Source organism: Canis lupus, chromosome 34 (assembly GCF_003254725.2).
Source record: "Canis lupus dingo isolate Sandy chromosome 34, ASM325472v2, whole genome shotgun sequence".
Lineage (NCBI taxonomy): Eukaryota > Metazoa > Chordata > Mammalia > Carnivora > Canidae > Canis > Canis lupus.
Window position 1 is genome coordinate 16,062,534 of NC_064276.1, and position 15,596 is coordinate 16,078,129.

Below are 15,596 nucleotides of genomic sequence, written 5' to 3' on the forward strand. Positions count from 1 at the left end.
ATTATAAAGCTCTTTCTATACATCTGTGAACTATTTTATATCTTCCTTTAAAACTTTCACATAATCACAGCAGCCCTTGAAGCAGACCAGATAGAAAACATCACTCACAAATTCAGAGACTTACTGAATGTCTACTATGTGCCACACTTGAGGTGGGCACTGCCTGTACAACAGGACATGAATGTCACTGTCTGGAGGGAGAGACAGACATCAAACATACATCCACACACTTGATGACAACTGTGATAAAGGCCGTGAAGGAAAAAACTAGGACACAACGTAAGTGAGGACAAAGACAGCAGGCCTGAGGGTGCTCAGGGAAAAGCAGGGAGGGAAGATCAGGGGCTCTTCCAGCATGACCAGGACTTGGTCAGGCAAATGGGTGGAGGATTTAAAAGCTGGGAACAGGAATGGAGATGAGAGCAAGCCTTCCACACAAAGAAAGCAACATAGATGAAGGTCCTGAGCTGCAAAGAAACCTACCCTGTCTGAAGGACTGAGAGAGGCTTGTGTGGCTGGAGCCCAGTGAGCAAGCGGTCAGGGTCCAGAGATGTGGTTAGACAGACCAGGAAGCACACGTTTCACAGGGCCTCATGGGAGATTACAGCTTTGGTTTTTTTTCCCCAAGGGAATACATAATGAGGTTTTCCAGGTAGTGTTTCTTTTTTTTTTTTTTTTTTTTTAAGATTTTATTTATTTATTCATGAGAGACACAGAAAGAGGCAGAGACATAGGCAGAGGGAGAAGCAGGCTCCTTGTGAGGAACCTGATGCAAGACTTGATCCCAGGACCCCCAGGATCACGACCTTAGCCAAAGGCAGACGTTCAACCACTGAGCCACCCAGGTGCCCCAAGTGGTGTTTCTTGTTTTTAAACTTTTAATTCCACAACACATAAATCCATTCTTAGTCTAAAGAATGTGAACAATGATACAAAGACAAAGGAGCCTTTGGGCAATGCCCTTCTCCCTCACTCCAAATCTCTTCCAAATAGAGCTACTATGATCCATTTGGGACATATTTTTCCATATCCATATTCTTATTTATTTGTATATATTTACATAAACACATACAATTGTAGTTTTTGTTTTTATACGAACAGGATCAAACAGCTATAATCGCTTTTCTCATAACCACTATATCTTGGGAGCTCTTTCCTTGCTAGTACACATATGTCTACCTCATTTTTATAACTGCATAATGTTCCACAGTATGGAGGTCCCACAGTTCATTTAATTATGTACCTCTGAACATTTAGGTCATAATGGCAAAAAACTGGATGCTGGTAGCAGTTTTGTACACACTTTATTGGCCCAAACATAGGAGTTGTGTCTCTGGACAGAGATTTAGAGGAGCATGTGCTGGTCTGGGTGAAGGATGTAACATTTTAATAGCTCCTGGTTAATCATTTCTTGAAATGGTTATCACCAACATACATTTCCATCAACATACAAATTTTTTTTCATTTATTTATTCATTCATTCATTCATTCATTCATTCATTCATGAGACACACAGAGAAAGAGAGAGAGGCAGAGACACAGGCAGAGGGAGAAGCAGGCTCCATGCAGGGAGCCTGATGTGGGACTCGATCCTGGGTCTCCAGGATCACACACCCTGGGCCGAAGGTGGCACTAAATGCTGAGCCACGGGCTGCCCAACATACAAATTTTTAACCCCATTATAACCACCACTGAATACTATCCATCTTTTAAATTCTTGCTAATCCATTAGATGATTAAAAAAGGTTTAAGGCATTTAAAGCAGAGGAGTGCCATGAAAAAGTCTGATTTTCGGCTACTGGCCTGGCTGAAATGTAGACCATACCATGGGAGTGGTCAAAAAGCAAGTAGGGAGACCACTTAGGAGGCTGTGGCACCAGACTGGCAAAGGTGATGATGGTCCTGACTCAAGGTACCAGTGGTAGAGGGCAGAAAGAAGTGGAAAGAAGTGTTTGGGAAACAGAATAAACAGCACCAGGTGACCGCCTAGATGGGGAAGGGGAAGGATGTTGAGTGGTGGGAAGAAAGAAGATGTTCAAAGACTCCCAGATCTCTGGCATTATGGTTTTTATGTCAATGGTGTTGCCATCTGCTGGGTTAGGGAAGTCGGCAGGAAAAGCAGATTCACTACAGATCAAAGTCATGAGTTCAATTTCAGGCATATTAGTTTGGCACCTGTGACACATCCACGTGGAGATGCTGAGTAGGCAGTTGGATGTACTGGTATCACATTCAAAAGAAAGTCTGGGTTCGAAATAGAAATTTGGAAGTGTCTAGCAAAGCCATAGGAACAGATGAAATGATCTGAAGTGAGAGTATACAGTGAAAAGAGAAAAAGATGGAAGATGCTTAAAAAGGACTCCAGAGGGCAGGAGGACAACTAGCCTTGGATGGGACGAGGACAGACAGACATGGCAAAGATTCTATGGCAGGAAGTGCAGTTCTTCCTCTGTGAATCAAGATCATCAGTTGAGAATAGGTGGGTAGAGGGAAAGTCAGAGGCTGCGATGGAGCAAAGCAGGTTTGAGTTGGTCACTATACAGAATGAGAAAGAAAAGTGGCCAGAGAGCCCATGGGCCTGCCACGCAGTGCTGAAGGCCTAGCTGAGGCTGGCTACGATAAATTTCTGTCACTACTCAGAGTCTTGCTGCAGGCATAAAAAAGACCAAGAGCTGAATTCATCCATGGTTCTGGCTGGTGATTAATAAATAGCTAGTAACAAGTGGTAACACTCAGGGGAATGGGATTCTTTTAGCTATAATTTGATAGTTATTAAGCCAGGGCTCAGAAACATTAAGTGGCTCATCAAAGATCCCTTGGCCAGTAAGTGATAGTTGCTAAGACTGGAACCTGGAACCTTCTTATACATCAGGGATCTGGATATGTGGCACTTGAAGTATGATCTGTGGCCACATACTGTGAACTGTTTTAACCAACCCTTGAGGAGACAGGACTTTGTCCATAGTCAACTACACAACTAAACACACTGTTTAGTTCAATTGGTGTTGTATTTAGAAAACGTTCCCAACAGGGATTATCAGTGAGCAGTTTGAACTTGCCCACTTATGTCCTGTTAACACTAGCAAACATAAACTGCCAATATAAAGAAGTGAAATACCAACACAAAAAAAATCCAATCACTTACAAAATTTGACTTTCAGTTTTTAACAACATACCATGTCTACATGCATGGAATTCCTGTCGGCCTCACTATACACAGCTGCGGACCGTATACCCATTTTTTTGGCTGTTCGGATTACCCTGCAGGCAATTTCTCCTCTGTTTGCAATGAGGAGCTTGGTAATGTTTTGTCCTGTTTAAAACACCATGAAAATCATATACAAATGTTACTGGAAAGCAAAGAACAAGAAAGCGAAATAAATATTCCATGCTATTAACCAGCTGATAAACATTTGTTTTGGTAAAATCAGCATAGCAGAGCCTCAAATAACCACTTTAACTAATATTACTGCATTTTTTCCCTCTTCACTGAAATTCAAGATACCCTTACTAACATCAACTCCTAAATTATTCAGCTTTTTCAACTTTAAAATGAAAAGATGCTTCGATATGCCAAAGGTCAAATTACAATAGCCAAAAATCCCTCTCATAGTTAACAGTAATTAATCTTTCCTAAACACTTTTTATGCCTCAGGACCTGTGCTAAAGACTCAATTTGGACTTAAATCTTCACAATAATCCTAGGAAGTAGATACTATTATTATTATATATCAATTTTAATGTTTTTATTTTATTTTTTTTTTTTTTAATTTTTTATTTATTTATGATAGTCACAGAGAGAGAGAGAGAGAGAGGCAGAGGGAGAAGCAGGCTCCATGCACCGGGAGCCCGACGTGGGATTCGATCCCGGGTCTCCAGGATCGCGCCCTGGGCCAAAGGCAGGCGCCAAACCGCTGCGCCACCCAGGGATCCCTATATATCAATTTTAAAGATAAACTACCATTCAAAGAAATAGCACTTTCTTGAAATTATATAATTAAAAGAAATAGCAGATCCAGGATTTGAACCCAGGTTAGCTTCACTCCAGAATCTTAATTCCCAGTCACTCCACTCCACTGCCTCTATCCCCCCGTACACATACTCAGGGATGTGTGGTTCCCTTGCAACATCACTGAGGACCATGCCAGTTCATTGGTACCAGTGTCAGAATGACATGTTATTGTATTAATATGTAAAATGTAATTCTATCATCATACATGAAATAAATGTTCCTTGGCAGTTTATAATAGTTATTTTTCTCAAAAAATAAGGTTATATAATTGAAAACAATGTTTTTCTATGGGGATGTATAGAGCCTGAGTTGTCACAACTCACAGGAGCTCCTGGGTTGATGTATGTATATGTGTGTTGCAGGGAGGAAACTATGTCTAATCAACCAGAAGTTATACTTATATATGTTTCATAGTTGATAACTCCATGTAAAATTTTTAAAAAGATTTTATTATTTATTTATTTGACAGAAAGAGAGAGAGAGTACAAGCAGGGGGAGCAGCAGGCAGCAGGGAGAGGGAGAAGAAGACTCCCCACTGAGCAGAGACATGGTGCTTAATCCCAGGACCCCAGGATCATGACCTGAGGTGAAGGCAGATGCTTAACTGGCTGAGCCACCCAGGCACCCCTCCATGTAAAATTTTATTTGAATAAACATTCAGGGGAGCCTGGGTGGCTCCGCTGGTTAAGCATCTGCCTTCAACTCAGGTCATGATCCCAGGGTCCTGGGATGGAGTCGGGCTCTCCACTCAGGGGGGAGCCTGCTTCTCCCTCTGCCCCTTACCCTACTCATGCTTGTTCTCTCTTTCAAATAAAGTAAAATCTTAAAAAAACAACAACATTCTGCTACTTAACAGAACTATTTTAAAGCACTGATTTAGACCATCATAGTTATGCCTTTTCAATTCACTGCAGTAAAGATGATCAAAGAGGCAGAAATAACAAATGCAAATGTTCTCAATTATTTCTGTATACGTTTTAGACTCAACAAGAGAGATCTGACATAAAAAGAGGTAGAAACCATGATTCAATCTTATTAAGAAAATGATCATGAAAATCCCAAATTTCAAAAGTATATGAGAACTAATTCTATGTACACAAATTAAGGAATTAAACACTTCACAATCTGAAGCAAAGCCAAGGAGAGAGCAGAGACTGTACCTGTGGTTGTTGCATACTTCACGCTTCTCTGCTTCCAAGTCCATCTCCTATCAAACGAAACCGAACGGAATTATAATTAAATAGGATACACAAGATTAGTTGTTGTTTCAAAAGAATCAAAAAATTTTGAAACTTGAAACCAAGTCCAGATATGACTTTTGTTAAACCTGAAGACTACAAAGTGACTTAATGAGACTTTCTTTGTGGGAAGAAAATTCCTCTAGAAACCGGAAGTTACAGTTCTAGCTGTTGTCCTTGGCACTGGTGTCCTTGAATGGATCACCGCACCTGCTTGCTCCAGAGGCTGGCATGTGGTCAGAGAGTCACTAACAGAAAGTCAAGGTACTTCAAGATCATCCAGTTCAGCTTTTTCACACTTTTTTTTTTTTTAAGATTTTATTTATTTATTCATGACAGACGGAGAGAGAGAGGCAGAGACACAGGCAGAGGGAGAAGCAGGCTCCATGCAGAGAGCCTGACGTGGAACTCCAGGATTACACCCTGGGCCAAAGGCAGTGCCAAACCACTGGGCCACCTGGGCTGCCCTTTTTCACGCTCTTTTGACTAGCACCCAAGGTAAAAATTCTCACAAGCTGGTACACACACAAAACAGAGGTTTCATGACAGAAGATACTCCCTGCATTTTGATACTTTCAGTTCTATTATAGTTTATTAAATAAAATATGCCAAACTACAGTTTGAAAAAATGCCAATCTAATTCAACTCCCGATAAGACAGGTTTGAACAATTCAGCTGGGAGAAATAAAGAGAAGGAGCTGGTCTGGGGCAGCAGACAGAAGCTAGCTGTGGGGTCCAGAGAGCCCTCACCTAACCCACCAGCTGCTGGTGACCCCAGGCAGGTCTCTTTACATCAGGGTGGCCCCCTACTGCAAAACCATGAATAGTAAGATTCCGTAGGAGGGGTTGAGCCTTGAAGGGTATGGTAACTGTGGTAACATCTAAGATTACCCCCCCCCCCCATAATACCCAATTTTCACTTTACAACTCAAGACTTCAGTGTCCTCACAGAAGACAGGAAGCTCCAACAGGTGCTCCTGAAGAGACTTCTCCGTTTTCAAGGTATACACGTTAAGCTGAGGCCTCGTAATAATGAGAAATGGAGAACCAGGGAGGCTAAATGACTTGTTTGAGGTGTCTTAACTAGGTAGAAGTTCATTAAGGCCTAAAACAATTTTTAAGTTCCATGATACCTATGGATACAGCAAGTCACAAAACTGTAACCAAGAGCTGACAAAAGCAGGCCACACTCACTTTGGGAACAAAAAAGCATAATGCCCATCAGGTGTCAGCTAAAAAGAATACACTGGGGAAAACAACAAATGGCAGAAAGAATTCTACCTTTGTCTTTTCCATCCATATCTGGAAGATTTGGCAAAAGTACGGTTGTAAAGAACTTACCATTTCAGATCATTTACAAAGCAGGTGATAAAAGGCATAATTTACATGAGATACTAGGCAACTAAGTGCGTGTAGCATGTCCATGCTGTGTATATGATTAAGTACCCGCCCAGGACTAGCCCTTTCCTGGGGCAGAGGTGCCGGAGGCGGGATTACTACCCGGCGCCCCACAGTCCTTGGCTCCCTTGCACACTCAGTCAGATAACTGACGCCCATGAAAGGTCGGTGGGAAGACTCACAGCTTGGGCACTTGGGTTCCACGCAACAGCTTCCTCGGGAGGCTACTGCTTTCCCACATCTTTCCAATTCAACCGACCCCACTCTCTTGATTTTTAAGGACAAATATCATTTTTCCTTATCTTTAAAAGGTATCATAGCATCTTCTCATCACATTCTTCAGATAGGGTTTGTTTTTTTATTGGTGGTGGTTTTTGTTTTTTAAATTAGATTCAAGGCCTGTCCTGCACAGGTGTATCTAAAAAGTGGCTGCTTCTTGGTAAACCCAGCTTAAGATTCGGATTACGTTTCAAGGCCAATGTTGAACTAAAGTTTTCTTTTGCCATTTGAGTCAAGACATACATACACACCATTTAAGATAATCCTCTATCCCAACAATTTATTTTTTTTAAAGATTTACTTATTTGTTTATTCATGAGGTACACAGAGAGAGGCAGAGACATAGGCAGAGGGAGAAGCAGGCTCCCTGCGGAGAGCCTGATAAAGGACTGAGCCAAAGGCAGATGCTCAACCATGGGGCCACCCAGGTGCCCCATGATGGGGTTTTTTTGTTGTCGTTGTTTTGTTTTGTTGTTTTTAAATTCATGAGAGACACAGAGAGAGAGAGAGGCCGAGAGACAGGCAGAGGGAGAAGCAGGCTCCATGCAGGGAGCCTGATGTGGGACTCGATCCCGGGTCCCCAGGATCAGGCCCTGGGCTGAAGGCGGCGCCAAACCGCTGAGCCACCCGGGCTGCCCCCCATGATGTTTTTTGGTTGGAGTATTCCATCTTTCACCATTACCTAAGCTACAACTTAAAATAATGGCTTAAAAAAAACAAAAGAAATTCCTTCCACGAGATAATTCCACCCTAATTCAAGGTAACTTCTGTATCAGTTTATTCTCATTTCTAAAATTCCACCACCAGACAGACTTCTTCTCTGAATTACTAGAGAACAAGACATGTAGCCACCCTCTACAATGATAAGATTTGTAATTCCTTATGCCATTAACCACTCTAACATTTTCCAGGATGACAGCTACTTGAGAACAGCTCTATAGGGAAGATTTGAGAGGGAGAGGGAAGAGAGAGAAAATGGGTCTGTGCAATATCCTGAAGAGCCCTAGAAACCTAAGAAAAGAAAAATGAGGAGATCATCAACTGTTCTATTTTACTCCAGGGCTAGATATACAATTAAATAACTGAAATCTAAGTATCTCTACAGTAACTTGTGGGAAATTAAAGCAAGCGCAAAACTTGACCCAAATGGGTGTCTTGCAAAGGCTGCATTTATGGATTCTTAGGCACCCTCTTTCCATGCATTAACTTATTTAATTCACACAATTTTAGGTGCTCATATTATCTCCTCTAGGAAGAGCATCATCACTTCCTCCTAGGTAAGTAGATTGAAGCACTGCCCTGCCCAACCTGCCCAAGGTTGCTCACACAGCTGGTGAGTAGCAAAGCTGAGCTCCCTGGCTTCTGGCTGCAGTCTGAGCGCCCTTCAGCGTTAAGCTACGTTGTCTTTGCAGAATGGAGGAGGAGGTGAGGAGGAGGATGAAAAGAGCAAAGCAAGACGGAAACCTGAGGGCGTCTCCACTGCCAGAGTTATTGTCCATTGAAGCTGACGGCTCAAAATCTGACACTGACCTGGAGTCGGGTTAGTTAGCTTGCCTCCAAGAACTTTTGAGCAAACAGCCTCTCGGCCGTCTGGAAGGTAAATTTGCTTTCGTTAACCCGATGCACTCCCGCTCGGGGAACGCGGCGGAAGCACGATGTTAACGGCAGCAGCCGTGCAAGCGTCGCTCTGGCCCCGCAGCGAGGCGAGCGCGGGCGCCGCAGAGCCAGCCGCCCCTCCCCCAGCCTCAAAAATGGGGGAAAAAAGAAAAAAAAAAAAAAAAAGGCAGAGGGCTGCAGGGTGGAGATGGGAAAGGGGGAAGAAAAGGAAGGGCCGGGTGTGCAGATGTCCCCGTCCCGGTGCCCAGACTGAAAGCAGAACCCCCCGAAAGGGGCTGCGGCTTCCTTCCGTCCTCGCCCCGGCCCGTCGTCGCCCTCCGCTCCCGGTCCCCGCGCGCCCCCCGCGGCCCCAGACGCGGCCCCACCGCCCCTCCACCTCACCTTACCCAGGCGCCAGCAGCAGGCTCGGGACTCGCAGCCACCGGTTCCTCTCCGCCGCCACCAGCAGCACCGACGCCGCAGAGGCTGCGGCCATGGCCCTTCAGCGCGGCGGCTGCGCCACTCCTCCGTACACACGCCGCTTCCCACTCCCTGCGAAACCGGCCCTCCGCTCCGCGAGTCTCTTGGCTCCCACCGGCTACCGTCCAGGTCTGAGTCAGGCGCTCGGGAGCGTCTCCATCTAGACCAATCACAGAACAGAGCAGGGCTTCGGCGGCGATGATTGGCCAGTCGGCCCTCGGGGGTGTGGTCCCGCACCTCCCCCCCGGTGGGTGTGGCGCCTACGCCACGTAAGGTTGACTCTCGCGGGCCTCAGCGCCGCGGGGCCTGGCTGCTCTTTCTGTGGGTCCCGCGGGTTCCCCGGTTCTCCCTGCGCTCCCAGGAGAACCCGCCTCTTGACCTTTATCAACGAAGCCGTGAGAAAGTGGTGGAGGCGGAGTTCCGGGGGGAAAGTCACAGGCGGTGAGGAGCAGGACACGTAACGGTCGGCTGTTCTCAAGAGAGGGAAGAAAGAACCTGAAATAAATTACTAAAATAACATTTAAAAAGTTGAAGCCGCCCGAGCTTTTTTTTTTTTTTTTTTTTTTTTTTAAGTGTTGTGGTTGAGGGGTGCCTGGATGGCTCAGTGGGTTAAGCTTCAGACTCTTGATTTTGGCTCAGGTCACGGTCTCGGGCTCCAGAGATGGAGCCAGGGTGGGGCCCCTCGCTCAGCGGGAGCATCTGCTGGAGCATCTCCCTCCCCCTCAACCCCCTCTCCTCCTTCGAGAGTGCTCTCTCTCTCTCTCTCTCTCTCTAAAAAAATAAAAATAATGAAAGATAAATAAGTTTTAGTGCACTATTGGGAAATAGAGGAAGTCAAAACTGAAATTGAAGAATATCCAGAAAATAAACATACTGGAAACACTACATACAGATGCTGCTTTGGACATAGTAAAAGCAGGGCTCAGAAGCAAATTCTTAGCGGAAGTAAAACAATCATCCAACTCAAGGGTTAAAAAGGACACAAAAATAAACATAAGGAAAGCAGAGTAAAGAAATTAGTAACAATGAAAAAAAGAAATTAATGAATTAAGAAAACTCACATTAACTAATAAATCCAGAGGTTAGAAAAGAAATTAATAACATAGTCAATTTAATCGGAAGTAAATGGGGAAAAATGCACATTTGCCATGATAAAAAAAAAAAAAAAGTGGGAAGACATCACAGACACAGGAAACAAATTACAGATTTGGAGGAACCTAATTTTACTCAACTTTAAGCAAATAAATTTGAAAACTTGGAGGAAATGAATGATGTTACAAGAAATGATTCAATATTAACATAATTACTAATAGTTTAAAAGAAAAAATCTTATGTTCATAGATGCTTAACAAGTCATTAGTAAAATTCAACATACATTCAAGATTCTAAGACCCAATAATTCAAGAAGTGGTATTGGGACAAATGGCTAGCTTTCTGGGAAAAAAGTTGGATCCTTCCTTCTCACACCTAAAGTAAGTTCTAAGTGAATAAGAGATTAATATAAAAGATGGAAGCATAAAAGAGCTAGAAGACATTATGGGAGATCTTAAAGAGGGAAGGTTTTTCTAAGTGTAACACAATACTCAAACTATAACGGAAAAAGAATAAAATTCAACTATATAATTTTTTTGAAAATCTGCACAGTAAGATGACATGATACTGTACATAGAAACCCCAAAAGACTCCACCCCAAGATTGCTAGAACTCATACAGCAATTCGGCAGTGTGGCAGGATACAAAATCAATGCCCAGAAGTCAGTGGCATTTCTCTACACTAACAACGAGACTGAAGAAAGAGAAATTAAGGAGTCAATCCCATTTACAATTGCACCCGAAAGCAGAAGATACCTAGGAATAAACCTAACCAAAGAGGCAAAGGATCTATACCCTAAAAACTACAGAACGCTTCTGAAAGAAATTGAGGAAGACACAAAGAGATGGAAAAATATTCCATGCTCATGGATTGGCAGAATTAATATTGTGAAAATGTCAATGTTACCCAGGGCAATTTACACGTTTAATGCAATCCCTATCAAAATACCATGGACTTTCTTCAGAGAGTTGGGACAAATCATCTTAAGATTTGTATGGAATCAGAAAAGACTCTGAATAGTCAGAGAAACATTGAAAAAGAAAACCAATGCTGGGGCATCACAATGCCGGATTTCAAGATGTATTACAGAGCTGTGATCATCAACACCATATGGTACTGGCACAAAAACAAACACACAGATCAATGGAACAGAACAGAGAATCCAGAAATGGGCCCTCAACTCTATGGTCAACTAATATTCGACAAAGCAGGAAAGAATATTCACTGGAAAAAAGACAGTCTGTTCAATAAATGGTGCTGGGAAAATTGGACAGCCACATGCAGAAGAATGAAACTGGACGATTCTCCTACACCATACACAAAGATAAACTGAAAATGGATGAAAGATCTAAATGCGAGACAAGGATCCATCAAAATCCTAGAGGAGAACACAGGCAACACCCTTTTTGAACTTGGCCAAACTTCTTGCAAGATACATCTATGAAGGCAAAGGAAACAAAAGCAAAAATGAATTATTGGGACTTAATCAAGATAAAAAGCTTCTGCACAGCAAAAAAAAAAAAACAGTCAACAAAACTAAAAGACAACCTACAGAATGGGAGAAGATATTTGCAAATGACATATCAAATAAAGGGCTAGTATCCAAGATCTATAAAGAACTTATTAAACTCAACAGCAAAGAAACAAACAATCCAAACATGAAATGGGCAAGACACATGATAAGAAATCTCACAGAGAAAGACATAGACATGGCCAACAAGCACATGAGAAATGCTCCGCATCACTTGCCATCAGAGAAATACAAATCAAAACCACAATGAGATACCACCTCACACCAGTGAGAATGGGGAAAATTAACAAGGCAGGAAATCACAAATGTTGGAGAGGATGTGAAGAAAGGGGAACCCTCTTGCACTGTTGGTGGGAATGTGAACTGGTGCAGCCACTCTGGAAAACTGTGTGGAGGTTCCTCAAAGAGTTAAAAATAGAACCGCCCTATGACCCAGCAATTGCATTGCTGGGGATTTACCCCAAAGATACAGATGCAGTGAAACACCGGGACACCTGCACCCCAATGTTTCTAGCAGCAATGTCCACAATAGCCAAACTGTGGAAGGAGCCTCGGTGTCCATCAAAAGATTAATGGATAAAGAAGATGTGGTCTATGTATACAATGGAATATTACTCAGCCATTAGAAACGACACATACCCACCATTTGCTTTGACGTGGATGGAACTGGAGGGTATTATGCTGAGTGAAATAAGTCAATCGGAGAAGGACAAACATTATATGGTCTCATTCATTTGGGGAATATAAAAAATAGTGAAAGGGAATAAAGGGGAAAGGAGAGAAAATGAGTGGGAAATATCAGTGAGGGAGATAGAACATGAGAGACTCCTAACTCTGGGAAATGCACAGGGGTAGTGGAAAGGGAGGTGGGCAGGGTTTGGGGTGACTGGGTGATGGGCACTGAGGGGGGCACTTGACAGGATGAGCACTGGGTGATATGCTATATGTTGGCAAATTAAACTCCAACTAAAAAAAAAAGAAAATCTGCGCAGCAAAACATATATATATAGGAAAAAACAAACAGTAAACTGGGAATAATTTTATAACTCATCACAGATGAAGGGCTATTTTCCTTAATATATAAAGAACTCCCACAAATCAATTTAAAAAAACTATAATGTGAGAGAAAATTGGGGGCTGATTTTAGATTGCACCTGGGAAGCTTCCAGGAGGGTTACAAATCAGTAGGTTTAATATGTAAAATATATAAAGAATTCATACAACTCAATAGCAAAAAACAAATAATCTAACTTAACAATGATCAAAGGACCAGAATAGACATTTTTTCCAAAGAAGACATACTAATAGCAACAGCTTATGAAAAGGTACTCAACATCACTAATCATCAGAGAAATACAAATCAAAACCACAATGAGATGTCACTTCACACCAGTTAGGATGGCTACTATCAAAAAAACAAAAGAAAACAAATGTTGGTAGGGATACATACAAAAGGGAGCACTTGCACACCGTTGGTGGGAATGTAAAATGGACAGCGATTACGGAAAACAGTATGGATGTGCCTTAGAAAATTAAAAATAGAACTACCACATGATCCAGCAATCCCAGTTCTGCATATATGTATTCAAAAGAAATGAAATCAGTGTCTTGTAGAGATATCTTCACTTCCACTTTCCTTGAAGCATTATTCACAATAGCCAAGATTTGGAAACTACCTAGGTGTCCATCAACTGCATGAATAAAGAAGATGCAGTATAAATGTACACAATAAAATAATATTCAGCCATGAGAAAGAAGTCCATTTGCAACAACATGGATGAACATGGATAGACGTTATGCTAAGTGAAATAAGCCAGATAGAGAAAGATAAACATCATTTTAGAAAAACTTTTCAGCAGCTTCTTATAATTTTAAACATGTAACCACCTCGAGGCTTGGCAAATTTTCTGTAAAAGGAACGATAGTAAATGTTTTAAGTTTGGTGAACCAGTTTCTATTACAACTATTCAATTCTGCTGTTGTAAAGCAGCCACGGATGACACATAAATAAACGGGCATGCCTATATTCCATACAAAAACAGGGGACCAAACCATGGGCTGTAGTTTATTGACCTGTGTCTTGTTACCCATTTTACAATTGACTTCATGACTTAGTGGATTGGACAGAATTCAGCTCAATATGAGCAATTCTGGACATATGGTAACACAGTCAAGTGTTCCAGGACCCAGTAACAAGCCAAGAGCTATATCTTAAAGGGCATCTATTTCTCTGCAGCAAAGGGCATGACCTCCAGAATACCCAGGACCTGTGTTATGATTCCCCTCCCGAAGTTTGCCAAAAACTCCATACTGTACCTTTTCCTACCACTGATACCTCCAACACGAGGCTTGCCTAATTGTATGACTCAAGCAGCAAAGCTGATTGCATTACTGGCCTAGAGTTGCTACACTGCCCTTTCCTGTTCTGGCCCCACTCAAAACTGATAGCTTTTTGGGTCATGTGGTAAATAAGCCAGGGGAATTTTCCTAGCTGTGGAATGTTGCCTCCAGAACCTAAAAAGGCCTACCTGGTTTTTTGGTGTCTTCTTTGTGGCAAGGATGCAAGATGCAAAACATCTGTATTTTATTTTAGAGGGGATATCTGCCTCTGACCCCTTGGGTCCCTAAAAACTCCAGTGAACTAGTCAGTCCCTGAATCCTCATAGGGTTTGTCTCCTACTTCCTGGAATACATGTATTTTACCAAGGCCTCCAACATAATAATCATTCTATGCTTGTCCTAATTAGCATAATGTTATCAACATAATGGTTCAGTGTGATATCCTGTGGGATATCTGTGTGGTCCAGAGCTCTTTGGATTATATTCTGATAAAGAGTTAACAAATCCTTGAGGCAAAGCCATCAGTTAATATAGTAGAGCAATGGGCCGACACTCAACCTTGGTGAAAAGGCAAATGTGCCTGAGCAGCAGCTGGTCAATAGACTATTAGCACCAGAAGTTAAGGGACTGCTCTCCTGGGGAGGGGCTATACTCGGGGCAGAGTTGGTAGCAGGCTGAAAAGAGCCCTGCCCTCATTAACCTTTGTATAGTTTCCTATTAAGCCACTTTTCTTAGCGTACATACTGGAATTTATTTACCTGAATTTCCCCCAAAAGTAAACCAGCAATTCAACCTTGACAATGGTCCTGGTGTAGCATCCAAGGTGGCCCCCATTAATTTCCACCTCTCCTGGTCTTCACTTTCACATTGTACCAGAGATGGTTGGTGTGACTGATAGAATACAGCACAAGTGATGATACGTAACTTCTGTGAATAGGTGGTCGGTCAATCTCTCTCTCTTGAATGACTCACCTGGGGAAAGTCAGCTGTCATGTTGTGAGCATTCCGATAGGCATGCCGCATGATGTGAGCTTGGAAGCAGATCCTTCAGCGCCAGTTGAACTTTCAGATGACTACAGCTCTGGCCAACAGCTTACCTGCAGCCTGGAAAGAGAGCCTGAACAGAACCACTCAGCTAAGCTGCTCCAGGGTTTCTGACCCTCAGAAACTGTGAGATAATAAATGTTTGTTGTTTTAAGCTACCATGTTTGGGATTAACTTGTTACATAACCATACAGGACTGATACAGCTAATACAGGACTTCTTATTTATCTCAACCCCTGTCAGATGTCTGGCCTCTAGTAAGTCCTTAACCAGTGTTGGTTGAATGAATGAATAAATGGATGGATAAATTGTGGCAGCACTTAAGTAAACCAGTAATCTAGTCAGTCTGATTAAAGAGTTGAGAGATTTAATTTATAACTTTAATGTGGTTTACTTCTCAAAACTTCAGATTCTCTCAAGTAGATCTTTCTACCTAGTAATAAGGTGGCAGTAGAGACTAAAACAAAATCAACTGTAGAAAGATGATTTAACTTACTGATTCAAGCAACAACCTCCACGACAATGGTAAACAAAAATTTTTATAGCACTAAAACTGAATTATAAGACATAAATTCACCTCCAAAA

The 15,596-nt window shown here is 42.3% G+C and overlaps 1 protein-coding gene across 5 annotated transcripts in view; it reads right to left on the reverse strand.

Annotated features, from left to right (window-relative positions):
* MCCC1 (methylcrotonyl-CoA carboxylase subunit 1) overlaps positions 1 to 9,130 on the reverse strand; it is a 62,073-nt gene extending 52,943 nt beyond the window's left edge. The window contains exons 1-3 of one of the 5 annotated variants that reach the window (XM_025451216.3): positions 8,931 to 9,130; positions 5,173 to 5,219; positions 3,177 to 3,313 (exon numbers count right to left, since the gene is read on the reverse strand). In XM_025451216.3, coding sequence (XP_025307001.1) covers positions 3,177 to 3,313; positions 5,173 to 5,219; positions 8,931 to 9,019 — 273 coding nt within the window. In that variant the 5' untranslated portion in view covers positions 9,020 to 9,130. Of the gene's footprint in view, positions 1 to 3,176; positions 3,314 to 5,172; positions 5,220 to 8,925 lie in introns of those variants that run through there. The other 4 variants (XM_025451217.3, XM_035710172.2, XM_035710173.2 and 1 more) reach the window with 4 other exon arrangements.
* Between the last annotated feature and the right edge of the window lie 6,466 nt (positions 9,131 to 15,596).